General features: G+C 39.0%; 1 protein-coding gene and 1 long non-coding RNA gene across 8 annotated transcripts in view; one reads left to right on the top strand and one right to left on the bottom strand.

Annotated features, from left to right (window-relative positions):
* The first annotated feature begins 377 nt into the window (after positions 1–377).
* LOC102200241 (muscleblind-like protein 2a) overlaps positions 378–21,184 on the top strand; it is a 28,748-nt gene continuing 7,941 nt past the window's right edge. The window contains exons 1-10 of one of the 7 annotated variants that reach the window (XM_005723537.1): positions 378–630; positions 964–1,032; positions 2,815–3,524; positions 6,578–6,742; positions 6,832–7,053; positions 7,164–7,418; positions 8,853–8,906; positions 9,239–9,398; positions 10,595–10,630; positions 11,352–11,446. In XM_005723537.1, coding sequence (XP_005723594.1) covers positions 3,351–3,524; positions 6,578–6,742; positions 6,832–7,053; positions 7,164–7,418; positions 8,853–8,906; positions 9,239–9,398; positions 10,595–10,630; positions 11,352–11,446 — 1,161 coding nt within the window. In that variant the 5' untranslated portion in view covers positions 378–630; positions 964–1,032; positions 2,815–3,350. Of the gene's footprint in view, positions 631–960; positions 1,033–1,527; positions 1,636–2,814; positions 3,525–6,577; positions 6,743–6,831; positions 7,054–7,163; positions 7,419–8,852; positions 8,907–9,238; positions 9,399–10,594; positions 10,631–11,351; positions 11,447–13,213; positions 16,205–21,184 lie in introns of those variants that run through there. The other 6 variants (XM_005723536.1, XM_005723540.2, XM_005723535.1 and 3 more) reach the window with 6 other exon arrangements.
* LOC106456097 (uncharacterized) lies at positions 6,983–13,225 on the bottom strand. Its single transcript, XR_001290240.1, has 3 exons — positions 13,168–13,225; positions 10,720–10,774; positions 6,983–7,047 (listed from the first exon to the last, which is right to left on the bottom strand). It is a non-coding gene; the product is annotated as an uncharacterized LOC106456097 (long non-coding RNA).

The raw sequence follows: 21,184 nt of genomic DNA, 5'->3' as shown, positions 1-21,184 counted from the left end.
TTTTCAAAATATATATATACATTCTTCGTTAATTTGTTTATATTTGTGTGGGAACGAGTGCTCTCATGAACATAATCCACAAAACTCACATAGTTTTATTGCTGTTCCCTTGGTAACAAGCAAACCCTTGCCCTTTTAGCCTACTGGCACTCGTGTGGATCGTACCACTTTGCGGACGTAGGGTGGGTGTCAGAAAATAGAAGTTAAAGAATGCCTACTTTTTCCCACTATATTATTATTTTAGAAATCAACTTAATGTATGAAATGTCTCTATACAATAAATTACGCCTTACGCTCGGTTGAAACGTCATATGCTGAATTAATGGCTGTTTTCAGCCTTCGCATCGCACCCAGGGACACCCCTTTATCACACTGAACTGACGGTCGTACAGTAAGCTGTCAAAAGCTTGTTGCTTAAATCTGTGCAGCGCTACAAACTAAAGAAATTAGGTCGGAGACGTGGATGAAATAACGAGCGGTAATTCTCAGAACAGGGCGAGAAATAAAGAGGCTATTGAGAGGAAATTTCGGGAACACTTGACATATTGTTTTCGTTAGTTGGGTTGCCGTTGTCCTAGCTGGTGCGTGATTGTCGTATCCTCTGGGAAGCAGCTCGTTCGTGATGATGAGGTAAGCAGGTCCTGTCTTTCTGCTACCAGTGTGGCTAATGCAAGCTAATGCATGTTAATGTGAATGTATTTCTGATTGGGTTGTAAAGCTGACACTTAAGCATCCTAGCAGTCTCAAACTGTGGTAATAAAACTGCGTGATACAAAATAGTGGCAGTTAGTTGACTGCCATTGTACTAGTAAGCCTTAAAGTATTTTCTTACAGCTTTTAATCGAATTGCAGTGACACAATATGATTGTATTTGTTGTTATAGTACACCTACAGCGGTGCTTCTTATGTGCATTTCCTCGTTTACTCTGAAAATGTGACTATACATTTTTTTTTAAAAAGTAGACAAAATTATTCCTACCTGGGATACTCGGAAGTGCCATTAAGACAACGCCATTCATCATATTGTCAGCAGTAAGTGGCTACACCCCTGAACTGAGAAGGATGCTGAAATTATTTAAATGTTACAATTAGAACTGAAAGATAACACACACAAAACAAAAAAGGCGTATTACTATTTACATTGGGTTATTACGGGTTTTTAATACCAGCATACTGACCTGCACCTAATCCAAGGTATGGAGCTAATAACTCAGGCCTGTATTTATGATAATTAACTGTAAAGAGTGTTTAGGATATACACTTATGGGCTGCATGCTCTGTAGTCATGTTTGTGCAGAAGCTTTGTGCAAGCTTGCAAAATAATTTATTTCACATGCATCATTGTTCATCCCTGCAGCAGCAAACTCTGGAGGCATGGATCAAGTGTTGAATTCCACGTTCTCCAAGTAATCAGATTGTAATCATAAATAAATGGTCAACAGGAAGTTTCACATGGCAGATCAGATTCTTGTTCCCTATTGGACAATTTCTAACTGGGTGGGTCTTCCCAGAGGCCAGCTCCCAGACAGGAAGGGGGTGGCTGGAAATGTTTTAGTCAGAGCCTGGCAGAGAGTCTGTTTTTCTTGCTGTGAAGAGAAAATCTTTAGTCACTGAATCCATGGGACAGAAAGAAGGGTAAGAGTTGTTTTTTCTTGTCAGTATATTTAGAAGTCAGCAGCTTGAAAGTTGTATCTCCAGCCTAGATTCCAGGAAACAAGAACAAGCATTTTAGTGCCGAATGAAGTGAGAGAGGTCGGTTTTCCTGCTCTGTTTCCTGACTTGCGCCTAAAGGAATTTGCTGCAGCGTACTGTTAGACCAAGGGTTGCTGCAAAAGAAAAGGAAGAGCAGCAGAGCAAAACAGCTTTTGGAGTGCAGTATTTACTGATAGCTTTAGTTGATTTTAGTAGGATAAAAAAAAATCAAATCATGCAGATTTAATCAGCTCATGAGTTGTCCACCTTTTCTGTCTGCTCAGCAACTTCCTGTGTAGTTGCAGGTCTGACTACGCAGTTTGTGTTTGACTCCCAACCAGCTTAGCAGTACATAGAGAAGTAGAAAAAAATGAAGTGGCTGCAATAACTGTATGACTCTTATAAAGTGCAATTAATGGATCCTGATGAACAAACTTTGGTGCAAATGTGTCATAACCGTGTTTCAGCAAAACTCTAATTGTGTGATCTGGTGCGTTTATAAAATGCTAATGCTTTTATTTAGGCAGCATAACCTGGAAAAGAGTGAAATGTGTAGGCATAAAACATCTGTATTCCCTTTGGATTTCCCACGAAATGATGAGAAAGAGCTCCATGGTGAAAGATAAACGAATTTTTTTATGCCTGATTGCAAAATGTATGACTTGTGCTTTGCTGATTCAAACCTATTTTGTGTAGTTGTATGAGTTTAAATGGATGGCATCTGCCACTTCATTGTAATTCAGTTTATAGAGGAGGCAGACTAATGGCTTTAAATAAAGACAGGAACAGATGTGAGGTGGTGAGTGATTTGCAGGTGTGTGCAAAGTCTCTTTTCTTGATAAAACGCTGACAGCTTTGTATGAGCTGAACTTTTATTACTTACAGAGGAGTTCTAACAATGTGAATTGTCTGCTGTGCACTATCGTCATGGGGGCATGTTGGTGCAGTGGTTACCTCACTGCTAGAAGGTCCTGGGTTCGAACCTGTCTTTCTGTGGGGAGTTTGTTCTCATATTTTACATAACATCTTAACGTATCTTAATATGCCCACTGAACAGACTAATGATGCTGTAATCACAATTAAGTTTAATTTCAGTAATATCCCTGTTTTCTTTTCTTTCAGATTACAAACGGATAGTGCCTTTGAGAAGATATCTCCGACCTGAAGTTGGTTCATGTACATTGCTGCCCCTCGCTTCTTTTTTAAGTTGCAGTCTCATGCACCAACACAGGATACCTCAGCTCAAGCCCTTTGTCGCTGGTTTGCACACTTTCAGCACCTAAAAGAATGAGAAATTCAAGCCATAAAATAGAGGATAACAAGACGGAGGCTACTGACCAGCGCACATACGACAGAGTAACAATTCTGTGTTGAGATCATTGTTCACTCTCTGTGGGCGTTCTCGGCTGTGGAGTATACACTGCAGTCTCTTTCTGTAAAAAACACAGTTGTTCTTGTTTCTAGGATAATTTTTCTTTGATTGGCTAGTCATCTGATTTTTCTGCTCCTTCTGATGGGGGAGTCATCTGGTTGTTTTAACAAAGAAGCAGACTGTATTCAGAGCTAAAAGCTGCGATTAAGCTACAGCTTCTGGTGAATTAGTCTTTCAACAATAAGAGTGACTTTTAAAAGTTGCTTTAAAGTTACAACTTTTGGACATGGCGTTAAATATTTCTTCAGCGAGAGACACAAAATGGCTAACTCTGGAAGTTTGTCGACAGTTTCAGCGAGGAAACTGTTCACGCAGTGATGAGGAATGCAAATTTGCTCATCCGTCGAAGAGCTGCCAAATTGAAAATGGAAGAGTCATAGCCTGCTTTGACTCATTGAAGGTAAGACATATTAATGATCTTCTATTAAGTGTCAGAAAATAATGCCCCTGTATAAAGGAGTATGAAAGTAAACTAAGACTAAAAGGAAAACTGGATTTTGTTGCTGTTTGCTAGCAGTGTAACTGTGTAAGTTACTTATATGCTTAATAATGTAGTGCTGGAAGTACGTGTCAGTTATTAGTTTATAAAAGTGAAAGAAAAATAATTATTTCTTGGGTTAGAAAAAATTCAAGCATGCTCATTTCCCATGTTAAGTGGTGATAATAGAGAAATCAACTGTTAGCATCACTGTTGTATAGTCAGGTGTAAGTTTAATATTGAATTCTCAGAGCCCTTCAGTGCATTAACCCTCCCAAGCATCCAGCCTCATTTCCCATATTGCTCTACTATTTGTGAAATCATGGGTAATACCACTATTTCCCAAAGATTGTACGGTAAAATCTAATCACTTATCCAGAGGATTTAGGTGATAGAAGAAGAAAAAAAATCTGGCAGCCAGATGGATTACAGTCAGTTTATTCTCCTGCTTGCTCAGTTGCCCTGAATGAGGTGGGGGCATCCTTAATCCACTCTCACACATTCACCATCACACCAAAATCCAGCTTTGCCTCCAGGACTATCCTCATGTTGACTCATCTCCTTACCACCTTGCTACAAGTTTTTACATAGCTCGCCTGTAACTCCCGTGGACATGGGCCCGAATGCATTCATAGAATGAATCTACTTCATTCCTTCATATAAAAACATTTATTGTTCATCTTGATTATTATGACTGTCGGTGAGCTGCACCACTCTGCAGTCCGTCTTCCCTTTTCATAAACTAATCATCCCTCTTTGGTATGGTAGGTCCAGCCTGCTGGCTAAAAAAGCGACCGGGGTCTTCATTCAGAAATCTAATTGACACATTCAGATGCCAACGGAATAATGGAACAACAGATTAATTGGGTGCATATCTGAAAGGGGGGTTTTATTAGTTCAGACATTGGCTTTATGTTGTAGATAAGTGGCACCAAGCACTTTTCAACTTATCAAAGTGATTAGAGGTTTCCATAATATTTATTTTACTGCAAAGTAGTCGGCCAGAAATCTGTAATTTCCTTTGTAAAAGATTGTATTACATTTTGCTCATAAAATATTAAGGTGAGAACAGCTCTCTGCTTTGAAAAGAAAAGCTACAACTGTAACTATCTGCATTACCTTCATATTGATTAATATGGAAATTTAATGATCATAATTATAATAGATTTGAATAGATCCTTTCAAGAAACTCAAGAAAGAGTATAAATAAATTATATTCATATATAAAAATGATCTAAACCGATCGTCCTGTTCACAAGTAAAGTGCTTGTTTTATTTGACCAACAAGCAAATATCAAAACTACTTAATTTACTGTTACATGAGATAAAGGATACCCTAAAATGCCTTATTTATGATTTTTATTTGTCAAATTAGCTGAAGATTTTCTAACAAATGTTCATTCGTTGCTCTAAATAAAATGTGCAGTTTATTCAGAGCCAGACTAAAATGTTTTTTCAACAGGGTACCTTAAGGGGAGTATAGAGTTTCTACTGGAATTTCGAGAATGAATGTCAAGCTGTGCTTTTCCAATTTTTAGGAACTCTGTCTAACTATGTCAAAGTTTACAATGATGTTTTGTAGTATTGAGCCCTTGTTTGCTTAGTGAGAGCTAGCCATTCAGAGACGTGTTTTCCTCGTATTTTTCTCTTGGCTTTCCTGCTGACGTTGTTGCCATACGATTTTTGTTCAATTCAGGGTTGTGAGTGAGAAGGACATGTCAAAACAATTACTGTTAACTTTCCCATTCACCAGTGAATCCTAACACAATTGATGTCATCATGTTGAAGAATATGCACACTCTTTGGTATTGTAAGTAGATCCTCGTGGCTTCTAATAAAGCACCCGACAGTACTGTTGATGTCCAGATGTAGCTGATTCCTTTTGCTTGCTGTTTCTACAGTTTTATTGTAGGCGATACGTTTTTGTTATCAGGGCTAAAGTTCAGTACCAGCAGGCATTACTTCTGAAAATTTTCTAGGGCTAGATGCTGAAGATATAAAGTCAAGTCCTTCCTTGGTTGTTGTATCTCCTTGTTTGGTTCATTCTGTGAGTACTACATTTTTTTCTTTATAGATAAGACAAATTAATAACCAGTATTCAGAATATATATCTAAATGAATGTCAGAAGAAATTTAAATGAGCAGACATGAGACTGAGAACTTGAATATATAGGAGAGAGAACGCTCATCTCTTATTAGGTTAATTTAAATGCCTGAGTGGCAGGGATGGCTTTGATTGGCTCATATTGAGGGTAAAATAAATAAATAAAGGGTTTTTCAGGTTTTGTATTTAGGCTTAAAAACAAACCGCTGAAATATACCACCGTTAAGGCTAAATGAGTAAAAAAAAAACCTGTGTAATTAGCCAATGCATGTTGTAATGCACAGTATATGCTGCACAAGTGTTGCATTCAAAGCTGATGTTCAGTGACTGTGCAGTGAATGATTTTGGATAGTAGGTGGGTCGGGTAGGATTGAGAATTGTGTAGTCTGTGAAATTTTCATGGGAAAAATCATTTAACCCGCTGATTAACACTTCTGAGTACCAGCTCTGATCTGATCTGTGAGAGTCAAAATAAAGGATGTAATGCAAAACGTAATCTGCAACAGTTTATTCTTTTGCATTTTTCAACACTAACTGTCTGCACTCCAAGTAAAGTCTTGTGCCTGACTCAAGAAAATTTTGACATCCATCATTGCAATGTAAAATGCTTTATTCTAGCCACGACTAGCTGTCACGTCATGCAACACAGCACCGCTGACAGTGGAGCCTGAGTGGGAGAGCTGTGGAGAAAAAACATGTTGACGATTACATTTCTTTGAGACAATCTTACAGGATTTTGATGAAAACAAAACATTCATTTTTTTTCTCAGTCTTTTGATTCAGCAACATTTTTAGTCTATCAGATTGTAAAACTTCTTTATGATATGAATGAAAATGCTTCTATTTCGCTTTATAATTTCTCTGAATGCAGGGCAGATGCTCAAGAGAAAACTGCAAGTACCTTCATCCACCTTCACACTTAAAAACCCAGTTAGAGATAAATGGGCGCAACAACCTCATCCAGCAGAAGACTGCAGCAGCCGTGCTTGCCCAGCAGATGCAGCTCATGATCCCTGGACCCAGCCTGCAGCCTGTGGTAAAGTCCTGGTTCAGGAGGAATTTTAAGTCAGTGTGATGTTGATGGATGGCATTCTCACACATAATATGTATGCTCTTCCCTCATAGCCAACATTTACACAGGGACTTGGCACAAACGCTGGTCTCGGTTATGGTTCATACATGACACCATTAAGCCATGGAATGAGCCTCATTCCTTCAGACATCCTCTCCAGCACTCCGGTTCTTGTTCCAGGGAGCTCACCTGTCTCAGTCCAGTGCTCCTCCTCTTCCTCCTCCTCTTCCTCTTCTTCTCCCTCACAGAAGCTTCAGCGTTCAGACAAACTAGAGGTATTCATGCACACCACGGCGTGACTTCACATAAAAATACATTAGCGCTTATGCAGTTTCACATGATCTGGCTACACATTTAAAAGCTGAACTCCTCTTGCTCCTCTCAGGTGTGTCGTGAGTTTCAGCGAGGAAACTGTGCAAGAGGGGAGACAGATTGCCGCTTTGCTCATCCCAGTGACAGCCCAATGATTGACACCACGGATAACACTGTCACTGTTTGCATGGACTACATCAAGAGTCGCTGTTCCAGGGAGAAGTGCAAGTATTTTCACCCGCCTGCACACTTGCAGGCCAAAATCAAATCCAGTCAACAACAAGTCAATCAGACAGCAGTGGCAGCACAGGCCGCAGCTGCAGCTGTGGTAAGTCAGAGTGTTATCCTTCTGATGATTGATAAAGTGTTCATCATTGTTCTGTCTATGAAATTGCTGAATGTGGAGTGCTGCATATTTGTAAGCATTTGTAATGGTACGTTCAGTGAAGTTGAATAGAAGCTCCTCTCAAAACTTTAAGCAGCAACTCCTGAAGTAGTTTAATATCAAAGAAATGCACCAGTATTTTATTTTTAATAAAACTTCTTAAAGGTCACAATATTGATTTCCTATGTAAAACTTCAGACAGTTGAATCTGACACCTTCCTCTCACAGATTTATATGGTCTAAAGCACGAGGATGCAGTTTTGCATTTGGAGGTTTTGCATTAGAGCTGTGCATTATTTTCTTTAATTTAAGAACTATTGAGGGTTATACACTGCCTAATTTGGGGCATACATCAGATGCTTCATATGCGGTACACATATATTAAGTTAACTGAGAAATGTTCCTGATGGACTGAGCTGCATAAGGCAGTGCATAAAACAGAGAGATCTATTACATAGTCTTAGCAATTTTAAATTGATCCTCTTCATTAAGTCTTACAGCTACAATTTTTCTTGGATTGTTTTTAAATTGCATCATTAAATAGCATTAAATAGCCTTTAGATGTAATGCACAATCAGGCTTCTCACAATTTCTATTAACTTTTCTTTAGTGCAATATTAAAGCCACATTGGCTCACTAAATTATGCTTCTTTGGCCTCCATTCTACTTAAAACTCATGTCTAGCATACATCATCTTTTATGGTTAATTCTTTTCCATACATTTTTATTTAGGTTGTAGTTTAAGTTGTTAGTTGTTCTTATGTACTGTACAAGTTAAGGAGACATCTGTAATTCAAAAGCTTTAGTGTGAATGCAGTAAATGGAGCTCCACATTCTGTGCTTTGTGACATCAGGTGCATGGTTGTTTTAGCTTTTGATTTGTGGTACTGCCTTTGCTACCTTCGTAAAACCAAGCTATCTTTCATTTAATTATGAAACTGTTAAGTGCTTGCTGTGCATTATATCAGTATCCTGCACTTGGAGTCATAAAACCAGCGTGTTCCAAAATCCTTTTGTGTGCATAGTAGGTTTTGTTAATATTTTAATATCTTTCATTTTAAGCATTGTTATCAAACTTGACGTATAGTTTAAGGTTATTACACCCTTGTTATTATAATTGTTGCCAAAATGATTCATTAACTGTACATGTTGACCTACTAATTAAGGAATCTTTAGTTTAATGTGTCCTTACTGTGCATGAATATTGTGTTTTATGTGGTATACTACATTCAGGTTATTTTTGTTTTGTTTTCCCCTTCTCACCTATCCACAATGCTGTCCTCCATGATGCACCTCTGCTTGCTGTTACCTGTATGTTAATACGCTTGAATCCCATTGGCCCACTGCCATCATGTGCTCGCTGCCTGCTATTAAAAGACTCAGTCGACTGCCAAAGCAATGAAGCGACCCCTCGAGGCAACTGTAGACCTGGTACTTTCACCTTTTGCTTTGCATGTAGCTATTAATTGTACTGTGAGAACTTTTCATTTTTGTCATTGGGGTTTACGGCTTCTTCAAGTCTTATATTGCCCTTCTGTACATGATCTGTCAGCATGGGTATTTTTAAGTGCTCAAGTTGTCAAATAAGTTTTGGTGAATACATTACACCAGTCATATCTGTGGTAGTTTTTTTTTTTTCATTGTGTCATCTTTATATTTTAGTCATGTGTATCATTTTTTAAACATAAATACTAACATATCCTTTTAAAGGTGTGCGTAACAGAAATATGGGAAGTGTCTTATTGCCTCTTGTCCCTTTCCAGGCCTTTCCCCATAGTGTTCTGCAACCCCTACCAAAGAGACCAGTTCTTGAGAAGAGCAGCTGGGCCGGCTCTCTCCTCAGCCCCAGTTTGTTGCACTACCAGCAGGCTCTGGTCAGCTCACAGACTCTGCAGCAGCCCACTGCAGCATTTTATCCCACAGGTGAGCTTCCAAACCTGCTATGACTCCATGGCTAAGCTAGATTTCCGTGTCTGTCTCAGTGCTTATTGCCGTCAGATATTGTTCGCAAATATCACATCATGTATTACTGTTACTTAACTGAAGAAATTTGCAGGATCAGCAGCACTCCTTGTGAACAGGTCTGTTATATCAAAGCTTTCAAAAAAGGGTGTGACTCTTAATCCTTACACTAACAGGTTTTTGACATGTCACTGCAAGATTCTTGGCTTTATCATAGCTTATAATTAAACTTTGTTAAACTCATATTACGAAAAGTAAGACTGTTATGAAAAACAGTTGCTCTCAGTTACTCCAGTAGAACCAGTAAACTATTAAAGATTGAAGCAGTGGTTACAAAGCAAATTGATGACCTCTTAACAACCAGGGCAGGTTCTTCAAGGCAACAGGTGTGCTATATGTCAGTTGGCAAGTCATGGTCATAGACACACCTATATGGGGAGAAATTTGCCTCAAAGAATTACAAATGTGTACAGTATGATACACACGCGTAAACTAAGATTTACAAATGCATACATTTAAACCTGACTAAATACTGATCATTTACACACAATTTGTTAAGTTCAGCTTCACAAATCGGATAATTTTCTGTGTATACAAATGTCTAAAACTACACGTAACATCCCTCTCGCTCACTTACAAAACCATGTGAACTAATCGCCTAATATGCACACGTGGGCTTTTGAGACACATTTCACAAGGTCAGCTTTGCACAGATCCATATATGTAAGCTGTGTTCATGTTCTGGTGTAAAATTGGGATTTCCTTTGTTTTCTTTTGGTGGGGGGGGGGGTCTTGTGTCTCATACTGTACATATTTGTAACCTTTTTTGAGGCAATTTCTCTCCATACACCTACACCTCACCTAATGTGACCAGTGTAAATGTCTGGTTTGAAAAGGTCTGTTTGCTTGCAGAAATTTCTCTTAAATGTATTCTATGTTAATGCGCCTGTTTTGTAGTTAGTGAACACTAACTAAAAAAACACTAGTTTTGTGTTACTCAGCTTGTATCCATCAGAACAAAACAATGCTGCATTAACACAATGGGCCTGTTTAATAAAGTAAAGATCTGTTTTTATGGGCTTACACCAGTATTGACCATATTAATGTATGTCGATTTTGATAAAGACCTTTTCTTTTTTCACCTGTAAATCACACAGGTTCTGTGTTGTGCATGACTCCAGCTAATGGCATTGGTAGGTGCCTCCTCCATGTTCTTCTTTAACCATGTCCTTTTGTAGTAAAGAATACATTACTTTGTCTGGATAAGGTAGAGTATACTTACTATTAACGGATGAGAAATCAACCCTTTGAATCAGGGAACTGGATGAGAACAAAAACTGAAAAAAACAAGAGATTACTTTAGTTTTTTAGTAAACATTTTTAGCTTTATGTTTCATTTTTTGCCTTTCTGATCAGAGCCCTGTATGTATATATGCTTGTAAAATTATTTTAAATATTCAAAGCACAGTAAAGAAATGTAAGCACTTTTGGTTTATTCTGGATTGTGATTAGGAAATTTGATCAGCATCCCATAGATTTACCTCATAGTTTATGCTCTTTAATGTTTTGTATTAATAGTAAAACTCTGTAAATGTTGTATTTAAAAAAACAAAACAACAACAAACAAACACATTGATCACCTCTGGTGGCATAGCTTTACATGCCATATCTTGTGGGATGCCAGATTATGGACAGATTTCCTAATTTTATCTCTTATCAGCCCTCCTTTTATGTTTTTCCCCTGCTGTCTCGCTTTGCTGTGTGATCACATGCCATCTGCTGGTCTAACCCAATGATGGCTTGCTGCTAATGTCATTTTGTATTTGCTTGGCAAGAGAGAGAGATACATTGCTATGGTTACCATAATGCTCCACCTCCCTTTTCATTGCTTTCATGGTTCCCTTCCTGAAAAAGTCCCCATGATGTACAGTGCTACGCCTGCTACTGTCTCTGCAGCAACTACTCCCGCCACAAGTGTCCCCTACGCAGCAACAGCACCAACCAATCAGGTTTGCTCCTTTTTAAAGCTTTCTGTCATAAATCCTTGAGCTCTAAATAAGTGCTTCATCTTTCAATCAGGGGAGTTGCTTCATCAGCGTAGAGATGCCCGGCTTGCATTGCAGCATTAAGCTTTCGTGTACCTCGTAGACCAACTAGGCTGCATCTCATCCTTTCCTTTAGAAACAAAACATATTTCTAGCTCTTCCATCTGCAAACTGTGGTGTCGCTTATATTCTCTATTGCATGTTTTATGCTTTGGTTGATGTCAGTGTCTTTTCCAACACAAGCTACAGTATATAGGACTTAACCATACAGTTCTTGATATTGGTTATGCTGACTTTCTGTGTGCAACGTCTTAATATAAGATTTTTATTATTCGTGTAATAAAAAATATTATTCACATTTCCTCAATTGGCTAGTTTGAAACATTTAATATTAGGATTGAGAGAGTAAATCTAAAGTATTTGGTATTCTTTACCTTGATTACTGTTGTCTTTTTAATGTTTAATGAATGAAGTCATATGGACATACGGATAAGTTAGTATTTAAACTTTGTCATGACCACTGGCATAAAAGTGTGGGGCTAAGTCAGAGTCAGAAGTTTTATTCATTTGAAAAGTCTTTTGAAACTGAAATTCTAAGTTTTGATATTTAAAATGTAAAAAAAAACTGTTTAAAAAAAAACAAAAGAATGATTTTATTTTGAATAAATTTGTTTTCATTTTTTTTTTTTTGTTAGTTTACGTTTATTTTTTTATTTTACATCTGATTTGATCATTTTCCGATTTTTAACCCTGGTTTTGTGTTGTGGGCATGTATGAAGGCGGAGAGGTGGGTGTAGACTGATGATTGACAGCTTCTGTGTCACATTTGTTACAAGTTTAAAATGAGCATTTTGATGGAAGATGGTCATCGCTCCTTTACAGGATTCTGCCGGCACCAGCCAACAGGTAAGAAACATGGTTTCCTGGATTATCCTATGATTGACTATATTGATGAGTGAATGTTTGTAACATATTGATATTGCAGGTGCTATGAACTCTTTTACATTAGGTTTAAATAAGGTGGGGGAGATTCTAATTTCAATATAGCTTTTTTGCAACCTACCACCCAATCAGACAACAGTATTCCTTGTTGTCGGGGTAAATTTTTCCCCACATGTATGTATATCAATATGTTTCAAATATTGACCCATCAATATAGTCCATTATAGCACAATCTGAAACTGTGGCTGGTGCCGGCAGCATCCCGTGAAGGAGCAGTGACCATCTTCAGCCAAAATGCTTATTTTAAACTTGTAACCAACGTGACACAGGAGCTTTCAATCACTAGTCTACACGCACCCCTCCCCTTTGATACACAGCCACAACACAAAATCACGGTCAAAAGTCTGACACTGGAAAAAAAAAGGGTTTGAAGCTGATAAATAGTTAAAACTGTTTTTAAAAATGCATAAAACAATTTATTCAATGTGTAAAATAATTCATTTGATTGTTTAAACACATTTTTTAATATCAAAACTTATAATTTCAGTTCCAAATCACTTTTGCAAATCAATAAAACTTTTAACCTTAAATTAGCTCCAAGGTCAAGCCCCATTTTTACAAAACTATGTATCAAGAGAATAAAGTTCATTTCACTTAAACTTTGTATTTTCATATCACTTAAGAGTGAGAAGTGAGTTTCTTAATAATCTTTGTCTTGTAACAAAGGCGATTGTAAAGTATACCTGTTGTGTGAAACTACTCAGTGACTTGTCTTTGCCTCCGAAACAGATCATCCTCAAGTAACCGCCAGAAACAGAAGCCAGTGCCGTGTTGCTGCTGTTAAGGGTCCCGGGCAGCCGTTCTGTAAATATTCTGTTAACAATACACACAAAATACAAGAGGCTGCATGTGGATAACATCGCCGACTTTATCTGACATTATGATGATGATGATGATACATTACATGCAGTTATAATGAACCTCTACATTATACTGTAATAGGTGTCAGAGAGATTGTTATTGTACACGCCTTTGCACCTGCTAACATGCACCTTCAACGATCAATGTGCATTATTTATTTGTTTCCTAAACTAATTCTGATAGGGTTATGAGTGCTGTTAACCACCAATCAAACTTAAATACAATAGATGCTACAGAGAAGTAAACTGGCAGTAGTGGCATAAAACTAAACAACAGAGATGTTTTAAATAATGTAAATATTTTAATCAGTTCTCAGTCTGTAGACAGTACCTGTTAATGTCAGGTGTAAAGGCGTCCTATATTGTAGATTATATTGCAGTTTTATCATCATCATATTCTTTATTGAATGTGTTATTTAAACTAAGAAAGTTTTGTTTTTGATGATAATGATTGCTCATCTAGTGCCAGATTTAACTTTTAATCAAAGAGAAAAGCACTTAATTTAACTTTAAACTTAACAAAAAATTGTGTATATAAAAAAAATGTAATCTAACAGCAGGTTTATGGATGTCCCTTTAAAAATGCTCTGAGTCCCTCTATACTTCACCCAGAGTAATGGATCAGTGCTCCACCTCCTGGTGTGCCTTTGCATTACATATACAGATTGTTTTCTGTCTTTTCTGAGAGAAATGAAATGTTTTATCCGTTCAAAGCAATTTTGTTTTTCTAATTTGACACCTCTTTAGTAAATGTGCATTATTGCTCAAGACAATTGCTGACTCACTGATGGATCTGTAAATACTTTTCACTTGTTCAAGTTGATATAGCCTCCACAGCCATGAAAGTCAGCTCAGTAAGAGTATGAAGTTACTGCTGCTCATATTCAAACTAAAGCTCTTGTGATCCTGTGAGGGTTGCGTGTTGAGTAGTGTCTCAACTGTTAGTCTTAAGGTTGCAGTCACTTGTCAGTACTGTATTAATCGAAGGTTACAAGTGCCTAAACAGTTGTGCATGCAATGATTAAGTATATTTGAAAAGGTTTGTGTGGAAAAACACTCAGAAAATCTATTCCACTTAAGACATATACATTAGGATTAAATCTACGTGTTTTTGCAATACCATGTAAATGCAGTGGTATTGTGTGTGTGGACCTGTTAATTAGGCTTACAGTTTGTTTTCACTGATGCTTTAATGTGTATGTTATTCAATGTAATTTTCAATTTAATTTGATTTTCTTTCATTTTTCGACAAGAAATTAGCAAAAAGGGCAAAATACTTTTGTAGTAAAGTAGAAGGAGGCAAACATTTGGTGACATGTAGTCATGAGAGATTGACGCGGCATGATGCAGTTACTCATTGCTGTCTACTATTTAGCAGCAGACAGGGTGGGCATTGTGTCTGATTAAGAGAAATATTGTTTCTTTCTTTTATTAGAATTTTAGTTATCTATTTTGCAAACAAGGTGTACAAATAGAAACCTTTGATTGAATCTTTTGCATTTCTTCACTTTTTTATTATATATTTTCCTTGTGATGTTTTACATGTCAATAGAATTTACGAGCATAATTTTACTGGTGTAATATTAGTTCAAAATAGTTTTAACATGTATTCTTTTATTTTGTGATGAATGCAATTTATTAAAATTACTTTAGGTGTGCTGAGGGTTTCTCAAAGGACCTTGATCTGTTAACCTATTAAAAGCGGTCTTGTGTCCAGGGATTGATGTTGGACAAAGGAGAAACTTAAAGCAATTTATCCTTTTTGCTGCCTGTAAGGGACAACAAGCCTTTGTATGACCAAGGCCATAGGATTGATTTTTCTGTACAAAAGTGCATCATACAGGACATGTTTTCCAAAAAAGAAAAGAAGTAATTTTCATAATGGTGTAACAGTAGTTTGTCATTTATTGTCTGATTTGCTGCTGAGGGCAATCCCAAGTTGCAGTGATGAAAACTGTATTTTGGTTGGTGGTAGATTAGCTGTATCTCCTCACAGTAATTAGATTACTTGGAAGAAACTTGGATATTTAACTTTATTATTATATGGTGAAACACTGTGGGTAAAACAGTGCATAAAAGAGAACTTTTGAAATGTTAGTTTCGTGTTTGTTAAGGCTTCCCTCTGCATGTTGAGCACCAAACTTAAAAATGTATTTGGCTTTCAAAATATAATTGCTTTAAAAGTTTAGACTGCTATTAGACATACAATATTTCCCCACTTATTTATTTTACTTAAAGGCATGTTTTTGAATGTTTGTGTTATGTTATGGCAAAACGTTTGAATGTCATGGATCCACCTGCACACAGAGGTTGTTTGAGATCTCGCCCAGTCAAAAAGATGTGAACAGTAAGAATGTTTGGTCTGACTGACTGATGGAAACACTTCTCATAAGCACTTTTTCTACAGTCAGACAACTGAGAAGACAGGCTTTGTGTGAACTTTGCCTTACCTTTGGTGTATTACTGAGTCTGTATTTGTTCACTAATTATGCTTTCTATGTCGTCTAATAAATAGAATAAACTTCACTGAACCTTTCTCTTAAATTAAGATACACACATTTCTAACATGAGGACATTATTACATTGTAACGACACCTGAAATAGCTGATATTGATTGGCTTGTGGGGTTGGCTAGCATTTTATTGCAACCTGTCATATTTAAACACTGAAGCTTCTCGTTAAGATGTCACGCAACAGCTATTTGGATCCATCCTGGTCTGAATGCAAACATTTTCCCCAAAAGTAATTGTGTATAATTAAACATTTCTTGTGGATATTTTTTGTTCCTGTAAATTCTAAATTGTGTACAATCTGATATTAAATATACATAAATAAATATATGAATGTCGTGTAAATGCCATCCTGTGAGCTGTGTTTAATTTTGCAATGCATCAGCAGTAGAAACCACGTGTCATCCTCAGTGAGCATGTTTTCATGTTTTTGTGTTACAATTTGTTCAAACAGCTGTCCTGTGAAATTGTATTTATCACTATTAGTGAAAGCTAAAGTAGTCAATTAAAAAGACTTACCTGGCGGTTTCAATTGGAGTGTGTTACATAGCCTGTATTGCTCATTATCAAAGAATAATAAAGGTTTATTATATATTTTTTACAAGGTGAGTGACTTTTCACTCTCGAGTCGGATCGCAGCTAAATTTTTTTATTTTTTTTAAATGCAGCGTTACCATAGCAACAGCATCCGGTGCGTTTCACCTCCTCTTGGATACACATCCCCGAGCCGCCTCCGTGATTGGATGAGCTCTCTTTGGATGTCACTGGGGCAACCGAATGATGGGAATTTTAACACATGAACGGAAATGTCAGCGACGAATCTCACTGGCTGCCTCCGTGAGGCTGCCATTCAGGCACATGTGAGGTGTACAGAAAGCGGAAGCGCCCATTGGGCTGTTCGCGTATCCATCTGACGAAGGAGGATCCACAGGCTTTTCCTTTTTTCTTCTTTTCTTCTTTTTTTGGTGCCTCGGTACGGGAGCCGAGTGGGGACCGGCTGGTAACGCAGCGGCCGCGGGTCTCCACCCGAGAGTATGGCGGCTGGAATCGCACTGGAGAGCGGGGGAGAAGCGGAGACATGTCAGAGATGGTGAAACAGAAACAAAGAGACGCAAGTTCTTTAACTGAAAGTCAGGGCACTTTAATTTGGGAGAGTTTCTCTAAGGCGGTCTACAGCTTAAAAAATCGCGCCTGCAGTTCATTCCGAGGCTAAGCCAGCGTTTTCCCAGCGTCCTCGATGGAGCAAGTTTGTTTTTTTATGAAGTACAGAGAGGGGTGAGCTAAGCAGATGAACAGCCGCACGTTCAACATCATCGGGCGAGCTTCTTTTTCTCCCTTTGCGCATTTTTCGGACACTTTCAGTCCTCGGATGCTCGTATAACTGTCAGTGTCTGGCCTGCATGGGGGGAATATCTACAATGAAATCCATCTTGGGGTGCCGAGTCTTTGTGCTCTGCCATAGCTGAGCAGCAGCGAACAAGACTGTGTTATTGACAGCCCGTTCAGAATGGGACACGAATGGTGAGCGTGATTCGCACTGGAGCATTTTGCGTTGATTTCAATGACGCGCGGAGATTGATACCTTACGACTTGATTTAAATCCCACGATGCGCGAGTATAAAGTGGTGGTCCTGGGCAGCGGTGGGGTCGGGAAATCCGCCCTCACTGTGCAGTTTGTGACCGGGACGTTCATTGAAAAGTACGACCCCACCATAGAGGATTTTTACCGCAAGGAGATCGAGGTGGACTCCTCGCCCTCGGTGCTGGAGATCCTTGACACCGCTGGGACCGAACAGTTCGCCTCAATGCGCGACCTGTACATCAAAAACGGTCAAGGATTCATATTGGTCTACAGCCTTGTCAACCAGCAAAGCTTCCAGGACATAAAGCCGATGAGGGATCAGATCATAAGAGTGAAAAGGTTGGTGAAATCATGTGCTGGGGGAAAAAAAGAGTCATTTCCATAATTAAGTGTGGCTGTTGGGGGTTGTTTTTCACAAATATATGCTGGACTCATGGGCCCTGTAGTTTCAGGATAGGTCTCGGCCTGCTTGGAGATGTTATGCATCTTTAAGGCAGCAACACTCCATGCCTATTATGGTATTCCAGGTCTCACCCATATTTCTTGCCCCCATGCCTCTGACCCGGCATATTAAGTTCCTGCAGACGTTCTAATGTCTCACTTAAGTGTTTACTAACAGGACAACAGTGGTGATCCTTCCTACCCCTCAGCTCTGCGAAGACATGTCTGTCTTCCTGTCAGAGCAAAACAAAATAGTGTCAGCGATCTGCCAAGCTGCTGTCTAGTGCCGCTCCGTGTCCACTGGATGCTGCAACCTTTGCGAGACACCCAACCGGGAATACCCAGGATTCAGTGCAAGAGAGGCTCTGCAGAGAGCTTTCAAGAAAGAGTGGCTGAAAAAAACAAAAAAAGCTGCGGGACTGTTGAAAGCACAGATCTGCAGAGGAGTCACTGTGTTTTTAATTAAGAAGCTGCACAAGCTGTTTAGGAAGAGCAGCACAATGGAAAGCCTGATGTCTCAGAGCTGCTGCACAGATGATCCAGATATGAGGTCACCACAGTGAGCTGCTGATTGATACATGGGAGAGGTTAGCTGAGGCTGCGTGGAGCTGTCATGTTATTGGTGTTCCTTTGCTCTAGGCCAATGTACTGTGCAGATACACTGTACTGTATGCTCTATGCTCACCTGCTGACATAGCATGAGATTATAAAACTCATCCAGATCAGATTGGTTATTGTCCTGTATTTGTTAGCTCCGCTTCGGCGTTCCAGTGTGCAGGCACTGTGCGCTGGGCTGCGACTGTGTGGGTTCATCAGTCACTGTAGGTGTCAGTGGATTTGTTACAGTTAGTTCAGAGAGTCAAATAGGCTCCGGAGAGAATAAGAAGAACCCTACTGAAATCAACTTATAGTTAATACCATTTAATAATCTTGTTATTTACTATATGCTGTAGTTGGATAAGGTTTTTGTCCCTCCCTTGTCACAGTTCTTCCACTCTTCCACCTCAAAATGAAATATAATCATGCTGTGGATGTTTATTTTTATAGGTTGTCTTTAGTTTTTGTCACTTAATTGGATTTAGACCCTTTTTTTGTCAAATGCACCTTCTAAACAATCCTATTATTATGTGGCTCCCGATGAAAGAATGAGGTCAACATGTTTCTCCCATGCGAGTTGAGTACGAGTAGAGGTATGTTGAGTCTGCTGCGCGAGCGTGTGTCGTCCTGTATGTAAATGGTGTGCGCGTGCGCTCACGGGGCAGATGCAGCCAGGCTTTTGTGTTTTCACAGCTAAACACTGAGTCTGGTGCCGTTGTCTGATATGACAGCAGAATTTATTTTCCGTAGCAGAAAGATCGCGCTCCACAACACTACTCCCACACAGCAGTTAATTTGGTGCTGGGCTTCATGGGGAGTTAGACATCTAAAACTTAGGATTGTGCTTTTTTTTTCCTTTAAAAATGTCATATTCAATGCGATTATTAAGCTGTGACCTACATTTTGTATGCACTCCTGCTTTCAGAAAGTTGGCTCTGAATGGCAGCGCGCACATTTCCTTCGGTTATTCAGACTTTTTCTAACATCAGCAGAAATCGACCTTGTTTGCTACTAACCTTGCAACGAGAAACATTTCATTTAAGACCCCGAAAGGCTTGCTTTTACTGTGCTCCCTGCTCCTCACCCATTCCGGCAGGATTAATAACAGCTTCTAATGACTGCAGCTGCATAAGGTGACTTCTTTGTTCCTGAAAAGTGTTGGAATATCTTGTAAATATTAAACAGCGCTCATTCTGTGCTGCTACATCAGTACAAAGACTGGTGACCAGATTGCACACAGGTAAAAAATCCAAATTCAGTGCATCCTGTGCCTGTTGCATAGTTTGTCCATCAGAGGACATGCTGCAACTTCACTGTTGGCAAAATACATACACAGCAGTGTATGTGAGGAGAAAACACTGTGGAATAACCAATGGCTTCACGTTGTTCTGGGGACGTACAAGTGGCAGTAGCATCATGAGTAACACGCTAAAGCTCTACCAGAGAATGTAAAGAGGACGGCAAATGTACATTATGTAACTAATGGAGTTTTCTATTCTAAAAGTAAATGCATTCATTGCGTTTGTTAAGCCTTATGTGTCCCATTGGGTAACTGCAAATGTAAACAGAAACTGTCACACTATCATATGTAACTGGATAAGTACTAAGACTGTCTGATATGATACCCAAAATTAGCAGTGTATTCTGGGCCTTTCAATACTTTTTTACAGGGAACACTGAGGACTCTGAATGCTTCACTAATTTGCACTGAATTTCATCATTTGCATCATTTACAGTTTATGCTCATAAAGACATTTCATCATTAAGACATTTTTGAATTGCTCGTTTGCTTTCCTGACTGCAAGGAGACATGCTTTTGTTCACCTAAGACCCACAGCTAAAATGCAACACGTTCGGGCATGTTCTGTCGAAAGGCATTGTGGGAAATGCTGTAAATGACTACTGGCAGTAGGAAAAACAAAGTAAAGACATGACTATTATCATGTAGGTTGATGAGGTAACTTACTGGTAACATTAGAGAGGAAAATGGTGTGATTATCCTTTTAAAACACCCGAGTGAAGCACTCACAGGTTTCTCAGGCAAATCCTGTCAGCAACTGTGTGAACAGCATTGGCGTTGTTTTTTGTTTTCCCTCTCTGTCGCTCCTCACTAACAAAACACTGATGACCGGTCACGACCGTATCGCCCGTCGCTCAGGTCAGAGGCGCTGCTGCGTGTCGCTCTCACTCTGAACCCTGTCAGCTTCTATCAGTGCCCGCTGATAGCAGCACAGGCAGGCGTTAGCACAGGGGCCCTGGGTGGACATGATTACACCCTGGCCTGCCTGTGCTCACTGGGGACCTCGTCGCTCCACACTTCAGCTGCAGTTAGCTATATACCAGGGATGTGTTGTGATTGGTGACTTCAGAGAGTAGAAATACAAGTACCGTGTGAGGGTAGTGAGGAAGAAAGTGGTGAAACAGGATAGCATAATAAACCCTGCTGTTGGCACTGCAGTGGTTGTTGCTGTTGCTGGGTCCTCTGCACATTTATTCATTTTTTACATTTTTTAAGTTTTCAAGTACTGCACTTCTGAACTTTTCTCGATGTCACCTGACGGAGGTTCCTGCGAGAATGTAAATCGAGCAAGCCAGCTCCCAAGGACAAGGTCCATGTGATGTGGTTTTTGTCTATTGTGAAAACTGGGGAAATGAATAAAGCTAAAGGTCAATACTGATTACTTCACAATGGCTTGGCTATAAAAAAAAA

This window comes from Pundamilia nyererei, unplaced genomic scaffold, assembly GCF_000239375.1.
Source record: "Pundamilia nyererei isolate P.nyererei 1_Seehausen unplaced genomic scaffold, PunNye1.0 scaffold00009, whole genome shotgun sequence".
In the NCBI taxonomy this organism is placed as follows: domain Eukaryota; kingdom Metazoa; phylum Chordata; class Actinopteri; order Cichliformes; family Cichlidae; genus Pundamilia; species Pundamilia nyererei.
Note: the sequence above shows the minus strand (reverse complement) of the source record. Positions and strands in the feature narration are given on the sequence as shown.